Consider the following 13,973-nt stretch of genomic DNA (forward strand, 5'->3'; position numbering starts at 1 on the left):
GGACTCTAAACAGCTTATGCAGGATCGAATCTTTGTCTTATTTTCCCTTTGTCAATAAAGCCATCGATTAATTTTTTGCTAGGTGTTAATTAATGTATGGTGGGTCTATATATGATGATCATAGTTACAGTAGCCTTGATCACAGGAAGAGTGCATGTTGATAACTTTACAGCCCTTTCACATTCTCCTTTAATGCTGCATTTCAATATTTAAAATGAACCAAATATTATTTGAATACTGAGACCTTTGAAAATGGCTCCAATATACTATTGTGGATTATTTGATCAAGCAGGCCAGCAACTTTCATTTCACTCTTGCCCTTGAAACAGATCTGACATACAGTATGTGACTAAGCTGTAATGAAAGACTGAATGAAAACATTACAAAATGGAGGAGGTCTCATTACTACATTAGATCAATTGTTGCATTTATCCTTTCTTGTTATGCAGTCATATTGTTTATGAATTGCCCAGCTATTGCACTCTAAGCCCTCTAAGAGTTCACCATGATGCAAGCTGTCAGAAACTCAATTTCGTAACCTCATTCTGTCTAAACTTTACCTGGTGCATTTGTAGCAATGAAGCTTCTTAATATGATTACTGAAATTTCTATTTTATATTACTATCTAATATTTCTATCATCTTTGTGTGTGTTTCAGAGGGTTATTGATCGTCAACTCTGCGACTGGTGGACAAGGTTACCTCCACACAGCCACCATGTTTCATCTGCGCCTTCCGTCATCCTCGTTTTCCTCCTTCACACCATGCCTTTCTTCAATCCTCCTTCTGATCTTCCTCTCAGGCCTCGCTCATCTCTCTCATGCTAGCGGTGACGCGTCCCACAGCAGCCCGGGAAACTGTTCAGGAGAGGACAGCTGCTCTGAAGGAGTCGTCCTGCCCATCTGGAACCCCCAAAACCCCTCGGTGGGCGACAAGGTGGCACGTGCCATCGTCTACTTCGTGGCCCTCATCTACATGTTTCTGGGCATGTCCATCATCGCAGACCGCTTCATGTCATCCATCGAAGTCATTACCTCTCAAGAGAAGGAGATCACAATCAAGAAACCCAATGGCGAGACCACTACAGCCACCGTTCGCATTTGGAACGAGACTGTATCCAACTTGACCCTCATGGCTTTGGGATCATCGGCTCCCGAAATCCTATTATCCGTGATAGAAGTTTGCGGACACAAGTTCGAAGCTGGTCACTTGGGCCCGAGTACAATCGTTGGAAGCGCTGCCTTCAACATGTTCATCATCATCGCCCTCTGTGTTTACGTCGTCCCAGATGGGGAAGTCCGCAAAATCAAGCACCTGAGGGTCTTCTTTGTGACGGCAGCCTGGAGTATCTTTGCCTACATTTGGCTCTACTTGATCCTGTCGGTCTTTTCTCCTGGTGTGGTGGAAGTTTGGGAGGCCGTTCTGACGTTCCTGTTCTTTCCGCTCTGCGTGGTTCAGGCTTGGATCGCCGACCGCCGCTTGCTGTTTTACAAATACGTCCACAAACGTTACCGCACTGACAAGAACCGAGGCATAATCATCGAGACAGAAGGGGACGGGATGTTCACCAAGATGGACATGGAGATGGACGGCCAAGGCGCCAATTCCCACCATAAGGAGGCACTGGATGGGATGCTGGCCGGTGTGGAGGAAGGAGGAGGCGGAGGAGAAGAAGAAGAGGCCAGAAGAGAAATGGCTCGAACTCTGAAGGATCTGAAGCAGAGACACCCGGAGAAAGACATGGAGCAGCTGATCGAGATGGCCAATTATCAAGTGCTGGTGCAGCAGCAGAAGAGTCGAGCTTTCTATCGCATCCAAGCCACTCGGATGATGATCGGAGCTGGGAACATCCTAAAAAAGCATGCAGCAGACCAGGCTAGGAAGGTGGTGAGCTGCCATGAGGCCAATCCCCAGGAGGAGGACCCTCACACCATCTATCTGGAGTTTGAGCCCTCACATTACCAGTGCTTCGAGAACTGCGGCTCCTTGAAGCTCTCCGTGACCCGGCATGGTGGAGATAGTGGCTGCACCGTCAAGGTAATGATTCCTCTATCTTTACACAACAGAGCTGTGATTACACTGCTGTGATTGTACTTTAATTATATGGATATGATATCATTCAGAGGCCAGAAACCTACACATGTCCCAGCGGCGAAGATGTGCTCTTAGAGCTATTTTAAATAATTGCCGTGCTTAGGAGACAAGCAGCTTAATGACAATGTTTTAATAGACTTCAGATTAGCGGATTTTATTATTTGAACCTTTTGGCTGTGAAGTTCACCAGGGGAAATTAGATTATTTAAGCAGTTATTGTATTAATATTTGATAAGAACTTGATAACATCTATTGCGTTTTATCCATAATTATAATAATAAAATATAAATTGGGTCACTTTATTTTATGTTACAATTCTCACTAATAACACACCATTAACTATGACTTTTGTAAACTGCAAATTTTCTGCTTATTAATAGTTATTAATATAGTAGTTGGGTTTAGGTATTAAGCAGATGGCGGATTATACATTGACGATTGGGGGGGTCAAGTTTTTCGATTATGTTCGACAATATGCCTCATTGAACAAAATTTATATATTTGATTCAGTTATATCTGATATATTAATCAAACTGGTTTTCAGTGTTTTGAGGGATATTGAGTGGTTCTCAATGACATTCGAGATTTTAAATAAACGGTGACAGGTTTGCATTTTGGATGACCATGAAAGATTGCATATATTTTTTATTTCACTGTTCAACTTCAATGTGTGAGCCAGTGTATATTAAAATACAAACTATGCGTCTAGTTTTACTGACACCTACAAATGCCTGTTTTACAAGAAACATGTTTTGTGAACACTCACACTTTCTGTTGGTGCTCTTGATTTGCCGCTGAATTAATATTTTTAGGAGTAAACATTCACAATGGTATGAACCATTATAGGGTTGGTCGAATGTATATTTAAGTTATCTATTATTTGAATTATTAATAGTGTTTAAGATACTATTAAAACTATTTCCTATATTAAAGGGCCATACATCTTGTTTTGATATCCTTCAGGGGCAGATCATGCGTTAATTAAGAGGGTTATTCGCACCCTGATATTTCTGTAGGTAGGATTTCGAATGTAGAATATTATCATGCAGAATGTTTTTTTAAGTAATTTATTTAAGTTTTTTTAAGTAAAGGTTACTTGAACTAAATTGTTTAAAGGCATCCTATTTTACCCCTTTTTCAAGATGTAAGATTAGACTTTGGTGTCTCCAGAATATGAGAACGTGTCTGTAAAGTTTTAGCTCAAAATACCCATCAGATAATTTATTAAAGGCTCCAGAATATGCCAATTTTGGTGTCTGAATACATTGTAGCTGTTTTTGTAGCCTGTGGCTTTAAATGCAAATGAGCTGCTTCTGCTCATCCACCGTTCCCATGTGCGTGTCTGCTTCTCATGCATTATATTCGATAAACAGTCATTAGTGATAGACATGGATGAAGCTGAAATACAGCTCATTAGTCAAACATACCAAGTAAGTTTATTCCATGTATTTGTGGTGAAGCTTATTCAAGCCTTTCTGAAATAATGAGTCTCACACAAATGCCATTTGCAGTACACACACACACACGCATCAATTGGTAAATGTATAATTGGTGATTATAGTGGTTAAGAATTACATAGCAATTTTACTGTCTTTATTACAAACATGCTCTGTTTTTAAAACGTTTTAAACTTGTAAAACTTATAAAAACTACAGAGAGTTGGAACAGATATTTTAATCAAAGTTTCTTTGCAAAACAATGTTCTGTGGACATGTGTATACAGTATATCACACCTGCCAACATTTGTCTGTGAAATGGGTGGGTTGGGGGTGTTGTGGCGGCAGTCTTTGTCAACACAGTTGAGAACCGGGTTAGTAACTGTACTGTGGTGTTAGAAACTGTACTATGGACCGGGTTTCGGATGGTCGCTGCGATCTAATACTATACCAAAGTTGGCAACCCGGGTGTGTTACAGAATTTACCATAAAGCTGAGGACTGGGGGCAGGGTGAATTACGTGAGTTTTGTGGGAGAAATAACAAAATGGGAGGGTGCCGGGAGATAGGTCTGAAATACATGTTGGCAGGTATGGTATACATATTACTATAGAACCATGATACCTGTCAATCAATTTGGTGGGCGGGGAAGACCGCACTCCTTCCTCACATTGCGATGGGCCTCAAAATCACTGGGATTTGGGTCTGATTTTAATGCCAGGTAACTAAAAAAAAGAGACCTAATGTGTTTATATCACTCCAATATGATAGTGGCCACGCTATGCATAAACACAGTTCTGTCCAAACAGCTAACAAAAGGTGATTTTCATCACACAGTAGGTGCCCTTTAAGTCAAGTCCAGTTTTGATATAATAAAATAATAAATTTGTTACAATGATCATATTAATAACTCGAATACCTCAGTAATTAGTAATTCGATTTTGCACATAATAATTTTTGTAATAGTACAAGTTTTTATTGTATAAAAATCATAATAATAATATTATTATTATTATAGTTGTTGTTAATAATTATAATAATCAAAATCCCAATAACACTACATGATAAATACAACACATTTAAATTAAATTTTTAGTATTATACAGTATTGGATTTTCCACACATACACTTATTTTACCTTTTCAGAATACATAAACAGCATTGGTTCCTCACATTTGCTCTGTATGACAGCAGACACTGTTCCTGTATGCAGGTTGACTATCGCACAGAGGATGGCACCGCTAACGCCGGATCCGATTACGAATTCGCAGAGGGCACTCTGGTCTTTAAACCGGGAGAGACGGTGAAGGAGCTCACAGTTGGCGTGATTGATGATGACATATTCGAGGAAGATGAGCATTTCTACGTTCACCTCAGCAACCCTCGAGTCGTCCACCGTGCAGAAGTCTCCATCCTCGACCCCAATGCGGTGTCGCCGGGGAACAGCATCATAGGCTCCAGCCACGTTCCTCCAAAAGCCGCCCTGGGAAATGCTCACACTGCCACAGTGACCATTTATGATGACGACCACGCGGGGATCTTCACGTTTGAGAGCAACTCGACAAGAGTGAGCGAGAGCGTGGGAATCATGCAGGTGAAGGTCCATAGGACGTCTGGAGCGAGGGGCAAGGTGGCAGTCCCGTACCACACTACTGAGGGCACTGCCAAAGCTGGAGAAGACTATGATGAGGTGGCCGGCAAACTGGAGTTCCTCAACGATGAGACCATGTGAGTTGAATATTCTTCATTACTTGATTGTATTCTGGTAATGGAGACAATATGCTCTTTGTCACCGCCGGCACTGATGAAAGGAGATGTTTGTAGAGAGCAGATGTTTGTGTGCAAGATTGAATCAAGCTATTAAAAGTTTAGCTGCATCCCAGTTTGCGTACTTCCAAACTCTAAAAGTTGATGAGTTGTTTTAATTCAAATTTGAGTCAAATATGGAAATAACCGTCGGCGCAACAGGCTTGTGGTTAGCGCACTGGCATATGGTGCAGTAGCACTTCAGGGCGTCCCGAGTTCGAATCCTGGCTTGAGGATATTTCCCGTCCCTACCCCCTCTCTCTCTCCCACTTCACTTCTTGTCTGAAATACTGTCCTGTCCACTTAATAAAGACAAAAAAAAAAATAAATGGGCATAACCAACTGATGGGTTTATCCAGAGATGTTAATAGTCAAAACAACACAACACTTTCATTTCATTTTAAAGTGCATACATCAGTAGAGATCACATAAATGCAAGCTTTTAACAATAAAACAAACTATTTGGTCTTCACTGTGGTGTTTTGACATGTACTGAAAAAAAATCAGGTGAAAATTCACATATGGGACGCTGTATATGAACAGTAGGTGCCCATTATATCCACAATTTCAAATCAACCTGGATTGATTGAAATGGTGCAAATGGATGGACTAATTACATAATTAACAACTTCCCCACTTGTACCACCCACTCTCTGCATCCTTTTTAAAATGACTCGAATTTATGATACGTGTGTGAGATGGGTTTTAGCAGCCACTTAGCTCAGTTCAATTAAAATCCAGACACAATTATTTAACATGCCGTTTTCACAGAGCATCTGTTGATTAATGGCTTCAGAAAGTAAATATTAATATTTTCAGTCATTCATTCATTTTCTTTCGTCTTAGTCTCTATTTCAGAGGTTGCCACAGCGGAATGAACCGCCAACTATTCCAGCTTATGTTTTTTTTTTTAAGTAGTGGATGTCCTTCCAGCCAACACACACACACACGCGCACACACACACACACACACACACACACACACACACACACACACACTCACACCCTATAGTGCATGTCTTTGGACTGTGGGGGAAATCGGAGCACCCGGAGGAAACCCACGCCAACACGGGGAGAACATGGAAACTCGAGCCAGCAACCTTCTTGCTGTGAGGCGACAGTGCTAACCACTGAGTCGTCATGTCGTCCTTTAATAATATTTTATTATTCATTAATTTGTAACTATTCAAATCTGTGTAGCATTTTCATAGATTTACTGTAGTTATGATTTATTTATTTATTATTTAATTTAATTAAATTTTTAATTTAATTAAATTTATTATTATTTACTGTATTTGTAAGAAAATACAAAATCTATAAATGCTGTAGATTGGATTTAATAAATATTAGCGTAAATGTCAATATAAAATATCTGAAAATATAAAAAATAATAATATTAGATGCTTTGTGATAGTGTAAGCTAAATTGGGTTTCGTTAAAGGTACTATAAAGGGTGTCAAGGTGGCGCAGTGGGTAGCACAATCACCTCACAGCAAGAAGGTTGCTGGTTCGAGCCCCGGCTGGGTCAGTTGGCATTTCTGTGTGGAGTTTGCATGCTTTTCCCATGTTGGCGTGGGTTTCCTCCGGGTGCTCCGGTTTTGCCCACAAGTGCAGAGACATGTTCAATAGGTTAATTGAATAAGCTAAATTGGTCGTAGTGTATGTGTGTGAATGTAAGATGGTATGGGTGTTTCCCAGTTTTGGGTTGAGACATTTGCTGGATAAGTTGGCAGATCATTCCTCTGTAGACACACTCACACCCACACCCTATAGTGCATGTCTTTGGACTTGTGGAGGAAACCGGAGCTTCCGAAGAAAACCTGTGAGGCGACAGCGCTACCCACTGGGCCACAGTGTCGTCCCTGCGTGTATATCAATTAAGAAAAATGTATATAAGCATTTCAGTATCTGCTTATTAATTTTACTTTTCTCTTTCGTTGAATGAGTTCAGGTAGTGCCTCTGTCCTGCTGCGCTTTAGCAAAATTCAGCATCACAAGCAAAATGACCGCCTTGTGACAAACATACACTCAAAATATATATAGTTTTTGGTCGTTCAAACTACTTATTTAAAATAAGCTGAAACAACACATTTCTTGAGATTTCATTGGGACAACTTAATTTTGTTATGTTCAATCCACATAAATTTGTTAAAAGTTGTGTCAAGTTAACTTAATCAATATGTGTTGGGACAACATGAATTGTGTGGAACCCTGCATTTTTTACAGTGTATATCGACCAATCAGAGAGGTTGTCAAGGCAGAATTTCAAGCGTAACTAATCATTTTAAACAGAGACATAGTGAATCGTTTAAAGAAATTAAAATGTTAGGTTTTGATGCCAAAACTTGGTATTTTAAGTGATGTCAAGTTATATAACTTAAAATCTTTAGTAATGTCAAGAGCTGGGTTTACAGTGCACTTACATGCACTACAGCCAATTTAGTTTATTCAGTTCACCTATAGCGCATGTCTTTGGACTGTGGGGGAAACCGGTGCACCTGGAAATGCAAACACGGGGAGAACAAACGCCACACACAAATGCCAACTGACCCAGCCAGGACTCAAACCAGTGACCTTCTTGCTGTGAGGTGACAGTGCTAATCACTGAGCCACCTTGTCACCTGTTTTTCGCAAACCTGTAACAAAAGTTTTTTCCAAACAACTAAAATTTTTCCCAAACCTGTAATAAAAACCTGCATACTGTCAATGACTAATCTGGATGCGCCCTTATCTCATATTTCAATTGTAGCCTGTATACACCTGCTTCTTTGATTTATTTATTTTTTGATAGTTAAAGTAAGATGATGTTCCCTGATGACCCGTTTTGATCAGAGTTTACCTGGATTACAGGCTCTGGCACTAAAAAAAGTAACACTGGTAGATAAGAGCTAGGCAGAAAGAAATCTATAATTCTCACATGAAAGCAGATTGAACATAGGATAAAGTTGAGGAGACGTGTGAAGTCTGGAAGAAAGCCAGCGAGGGGGAGTTGCAGAACGATAAAGCTGCTGAGTTTTCTCTCAGTCCTGGAAATCGATACTGACCCGCACATCAAGCACATTTCACTGCTGCAGATCTGAGGTGAGCAGGTCAGCTGTAGAAAAGAACATGCTGGCAGCGCAGAGAGAAAGAGAGAAGCAATCGTTGTAAACTGATTGTCAGGTTGTAGGTAAACAAATAGGCGTTGGGGTGAATGTTGCCTTGTGAGTCATGGCTGGACTGCGCTGACATGTGGAGAAAACCAAGTATTAGATGATGGAGAAGTTCCAAATATAAATGGCACGTCCATTCAAACTGACATATTGACGTGCCACTTCAGATCTTTAAGCCAAGTGGATGTCGAATTCGACTTTCTAAAAAAGAAAGAGTTTTTTAGACTGAAATTCCAGACCTAGTTTTTTTCTGAACCAAGAATACCTTTCATTAAATTTCAATAATATAAACTATTTTGGAAATTCTATTTGAATTCACAGATATCCAAAATCTGAAAGAGATCAAATATTTAATAAAGTTTTTGATGATGCTTCATAAATAGTGTACTGAAACTTAAAGTGATGTGCTACTTTATTGTTTATGATTTAGAATTAATTATGTTATTTTGTGTTTTATTTTATTAATGGGTGTAACAGATCACGGTTGATCGTGATTCATATGGATCACAACCCATGATTCCGAACACATGTGACCCGCGGATTAATAATTTTTTTTTTTTACTGGTACATTAATCCTAAATTTGTAACGATCAAAGAGAGATCGCCTCTCGCATCATTCAAATCCCATGTCAGAATCAGAATCAGTTTTATTGCCAAGTGTGCTTCACACACACAAGGAATTAGTTTTGGCTACAGAAGCTTCCAGTGTACATAAAGTGACAAGTGACAACACAAAATAAATATGAAAGAAAATTTTTTTTTATAAACATTAGTTAGTCAAGAAACCGCATCTGTTTAATGTTTATCTTTTTTTTTTCACATTTATTTTGTGTTGTCACTTGTATGAAAGCATTTAGGTTTTCCTGTAAAATATAATGATGACGGAAGAAGTTGTGGTAGGTTATTCGGGATGTGGTGGGTTTTATTAAAGATAAAACTTGTTTATCCTTTATCAGTGCATTCAGTGTAAGCTGCATGATTAATCGTTAAAAGATCGAGATCTTAACACCCACGCAACATAAATTATAAATTATTGTAATTTGCATATGTTTATTAATCCTTCGAATCACTGCATTCAATCTGAAAATGCAAAAATCAAGAAAGAGATTCAGTCTTTAGTCTTTTGAGTTAGTTATGAAGTTACAAACAGTCCAATTACACAGAAGTACTGGGATAATAGTACATAATTTAGATATAATCACTAATGCTTATGGTAAAGATCAAAATCACCATCATATGCGTTTAACAACGCTCAAAAATAAAAGTTGTAGGCAGCAATTGCATTATTTAACCAATAGGTGGCGACAACCAGCCATCAAACATATGCCACTGAATAATTCTTCAATACATCTAGCGATGAATCATGAAGTTTAATGAGTGAATTACATGAATCACTTATTAATAATAAGACTAAAAATAAATATGGGTTGTACAAATTATAATGTTAGATTATAATGTTAGTCTACATTTAGCGTCATGAGCAACAATAGCAGAAACAGTAAATTTTTCACAGTACTGAATATTGTACTGTTTATTCAGCGGATTATTTCTTTATTTTATTTTTAATAACATAACTGGTTCTCAGTTCTGTTTGTTGAAACCAAAAGTTTCTTGCAGGGCTGTTTTGTAATAAATGAAAAGCAATTTATATTTGTCTGATCCGAAAAATGGTTCTATCTGTTACTAAAAACAATTATGTGATGCGAACCAAGAGATTTGTTCTGTTACTCCTAATTTTATATTTATGGTTTGAGTTTGTTGGATGAATTAACCCAGCAGACACACAATGTTATAAGATGTTAATGATAGGTTAGATTTAGGTCACCAGCATGTAAAGATAGTGTTATTTTGATGTCCAATACCGATGTGAAATGACGTTGATATTTTGTTGATTTTAGGTTGTGATGGAAAGTGACCAAAATCTAACTTCAAGCCAACATCTTAAACAAACGTCATATTGACGTCAAATTCAGAAACTTATTCGTCAGGTATGGCAACCAAAATACAACGTCTTATAGACGTCATAGTGGTAACGTCCACACAACTTCAAGCTGAAACATCATTAGACGTTAATATTTGATTGTTTTTAGATTATATTGGTTGCATTATAGTATTGGACGTTAAGCAAAGCACGCTAGGCACGGAATGCTAGGTGAAACATGTCAACAAGTCAATGGTACACAGATTTCCCCATTTATGACTTTTAGCTCCTGGTTTAAGGGAGAATAAGGTATTCATGATTTATTTAATTTGTTTGAGATTATTATATTTTTTTGTTGATTGTTGGTTTAGTGTTTCAACTTTCGAGATTCATTTGCTTTGTTTGTTTGTTTTTTCTCTAGTTCCTACTGTGGTTCATGATACTATATTGTGTAATGGTTCTTAGGAATGTGAGCAATAGATGAATCGTGAATTAATTGCTGACCTTTTTTTTTTTACTAGCATGCTAGATATAGACCATTTTGAGGGATGTAAACAAAAACAATGGTCCCAACGTATTTCCTGTTTTACATTTTTTATTTCTAGAGCTTCCAAGAATCCAAAAAGAATTTATAAATTTTATACATGCCTTTAGTGGAGATTTTCTAATTTCCTAACTGGCTTTGCTGAATAGAAAGTATAAGACTCTTAAGATGTATAGATTTAGGTAGTCAGGTGACATTTTAGAATATAAATGGTTTCTCTGTGTGCAGTTTAAAATGTTTGCATCAAAGGTTTATTTATATATGTACATGTATTGGAATTTAATAGCAAGTCAAGCAAAATAAAAAATAACACTCACTACAACAGTCAGTCTCCCCTCTGCCATGTTTAAAGTTTATGGCCCGTCCAACTCTGTACCTCAAATATCCAAATTATCTCCCAGTTTCCCAGTCGTAAATACTACTTTAGAGGCCGTTCAATAGAATTTAAAGGCAGCAATAAACAGGCTTGAAATGCTCAAGAATGTAAACCAAATGCACTCGTATTTCAGGTAAAAAGTTTTTTTTAAAAACAGGATTACTCGGGTCAAAACACACTCACAGATGTTTTTGAAGGAATAGTAGACCTAAAAATGAAGAATTGCTGTAATGTCAGGCAGTATAATACATTGTAAAAAAACATTCTGGGTTCCACACAATTGATTTGTGTTGAGTCAACATGAAGGAATTAAGTTATTAACTTATGGGTTTACAAATTTAGCTGGATTGAACATAAATTAATGAAGTTTCCCCCTAAACAACTTAAGAATTGCGTAATTTCAGCTCATTTTAAATACATACAGTGCCTATAGAAAATCCTCATTCTAAATAACTTTTCTAGCCTTTGAAATGTTTTTGTAGCTTTCTCCTATATTTTATTTTTGAAAGCAGGCTGTAATGTGAGTAAAGGTATAGTTTTCCACAGGGTGTAAGGATTTTCTATAGGCACTGTAGTTTGAACAAACAGCAAACATCAATTTTTTGAGTGTATGTAGATGAGGAACAAAGATTTTTAATTCCTAAAATGCAAGTGCTTTTGAGATTTCAAAACAAACAAATATCAGCACACATTCATGCAAAACTAAATCAAAGTCCCTTTAAGGCAACTTCACTCGATGGCTATCTTTAAAACACCTCTCGGGCAGTATGCTTGGGCGTTCTGTCTGAATGGGGAAACATGAAATTCTCCAAAATTGTTTGCCAAGCTACATATTTGGAATCATCAATAAAATTAAACAACCGTCTAATAATATTCGTTTCTAAACGTTTGAATCAAACAAAATCTGCATTTTTTCAGGTTGACCAACCTAATGTGCATGCGCACTCTAAAGGAACGAGATCACGACACTAACCTCATTTATGGCCGTGTTACAGGTTATCATCCTTTGAATAATGCTTTGTCAGATCGCGCTGGTCTTCTGCAGTAATTCACAACTTGGTCTTGATGGCGAAGCTCCTCCAGAAATGAAAGTCCCTTCTTGTTTAGAAGTTTGTTGGGTGTTTAAGTAGTTGCTGCTGCCATGTGATTGCGTTTGACAGAACGGACTGCACCTCAGGTTCGTTTCATACAGCAGTGTTTCCCAACCCTGTTCCTGAAGGCACACCAACAGTACACATTTTCAACCTCTCCCTAATCAAACACACCTGAATCAACTCATCAGAACATCAGAAGAGACTCCAAAACCTGAAGTTAATGGGTCAGAAAAGGGAGACATCCAAAATATGTACTGTTGGTGTGCCTCCAGGAACAGGGTTGGGAAACACTGTCATACAGATAACAAAACAAAAAACTTTTGTTTTCATGTGTAGTAAGTTCATGTAAAGATAGAGATTTGAAGCTTTATGTTATATTTCTTATGTCTGTGAAGCAAGTATTCGCTGAGATTCCAGTGTTTGTTGACCACAAAACCTGTCACACGTCTGGTCTTCTTCTTCAGAGAATCGTCAGTCTATAGGGATTGATTGGCTCCTGAACTAGTAGGCTGGGCTGGATTCGCCATATCGACCATTACACTTTTCCCCATTCAAAACTATACGAGTGACACGTCTTGTGTATTCTATAGTCTTTGACTAAATTTAATACTTTTGGCTCCTGATGATACATTAATGTCTTATGAAGCAAAACTATCGATCCGTGCCAGATACTGAGTATTATTTACTACATTAATAATGGTCACGTTCCAGGCTGTCATAAACATGCTCAGGATTGCCTTCTGAGGTTGTGGATGAAATGTAATAACGTTGTAAATAATGTTTAACAGATCAGTCGTTTCGTATTGTAAGACATCAGTATGTCATCAGGAGCCGTGGGTATTCATTTGGTTTTGCGTGTTTATCGACTTTGCCACTGACTTGCATTTTATGAATCACCAAGGGGCACGATTACAGCTAAATATATCCTTTAATGCTCTTCTTTAATGTTTGCGATTGCATGCTAATTTGATTTATTTATATACTTATTTTGAGCTTATCTTCCAGAAGGCAGAAAGTGAGTCAGGACTGCCGCTGGCTTTTCCCCCTCCGAAACAATATAATGCCTCTGATTTGTAAGATTGGACTGGGAACGTTCTGACATGATAGAAGGGGAGCACAATGAATGAAAAATGAGAGCAGGGACGGATGGAGGCATCGATCGATGTTATTAGTTGAAAAGTGAGCAGCCAAATAAAGAGAAGTATAATAGTGAGCAAGGCATCATGGGATGGACAGAATTAAACCATGATGTGATGATAAAGCACAAGCTATATAATTCACAGAGGACAGAGAAAGAGAGAAGAGGTGAGAGGCAGGTGTGTGGGCTGAAAGAAAGGTAGAACGAGGGAGGCATAAAGAGATGAGGGTGATTTGTTTGAACAGTTCACTCATACTGTTTCTGCGTGTTGGGCAACTAGAGAGGATTGCAGAAGTCAAGCATCATGTGGGAGTTTGTGTGTGTGTGTTTGCATGAAATGTGTCATACTGAATGTATTGTCTATGACAGAAAGAGCTGACCTGTGTGAGTGTATGCTGATTTTGAAGGGTGTGTG

General features: G+C 38.2%; 1 protein-coding gene across 2 annotated transcripts in view; it reads left to right on the forward strand.

Annotated features, from left to right (window-relative positions):
* The window catches only part of slc8a4a (solute carrier family 8 member 4a), a 125,052-nt gene that overhangs the window by 45,234 nt on the left and 65,845 nt on the right, over positions 1-13,973 (forward strand). For both annotated transcript variants that reach the window (XM_056447095.1, XM_056447096.1), the window contains 2 exons: positions 659-2,036; positions 4,742-5,256. In XM_056447095.1, the coding sequence (XP_056303070.1) occupies positions 717-2,036; positions 4,742-5,256 (1,835 nt within the window). In that variant the 5' untranslated portion in view covers positions 659-716. The remainder of the gene's footprint in view (positions 1-658; positions 2,037-4,741; positions 5,257-13,973) is intronic.

This window comes from Danio aesculapii, chromosome 21 (assembly GCF_903798145.1).
Source record: "Danio aesculapii chromosome 21, fDanAes4.1, whole genome shotgun sequence".
NCBI classification, from domain to species: Eukaryota; Metazoa; Chordata; class Actinopteri; order Cypriniformes; family Danionidae; genus Danio; species Danio aesculapii.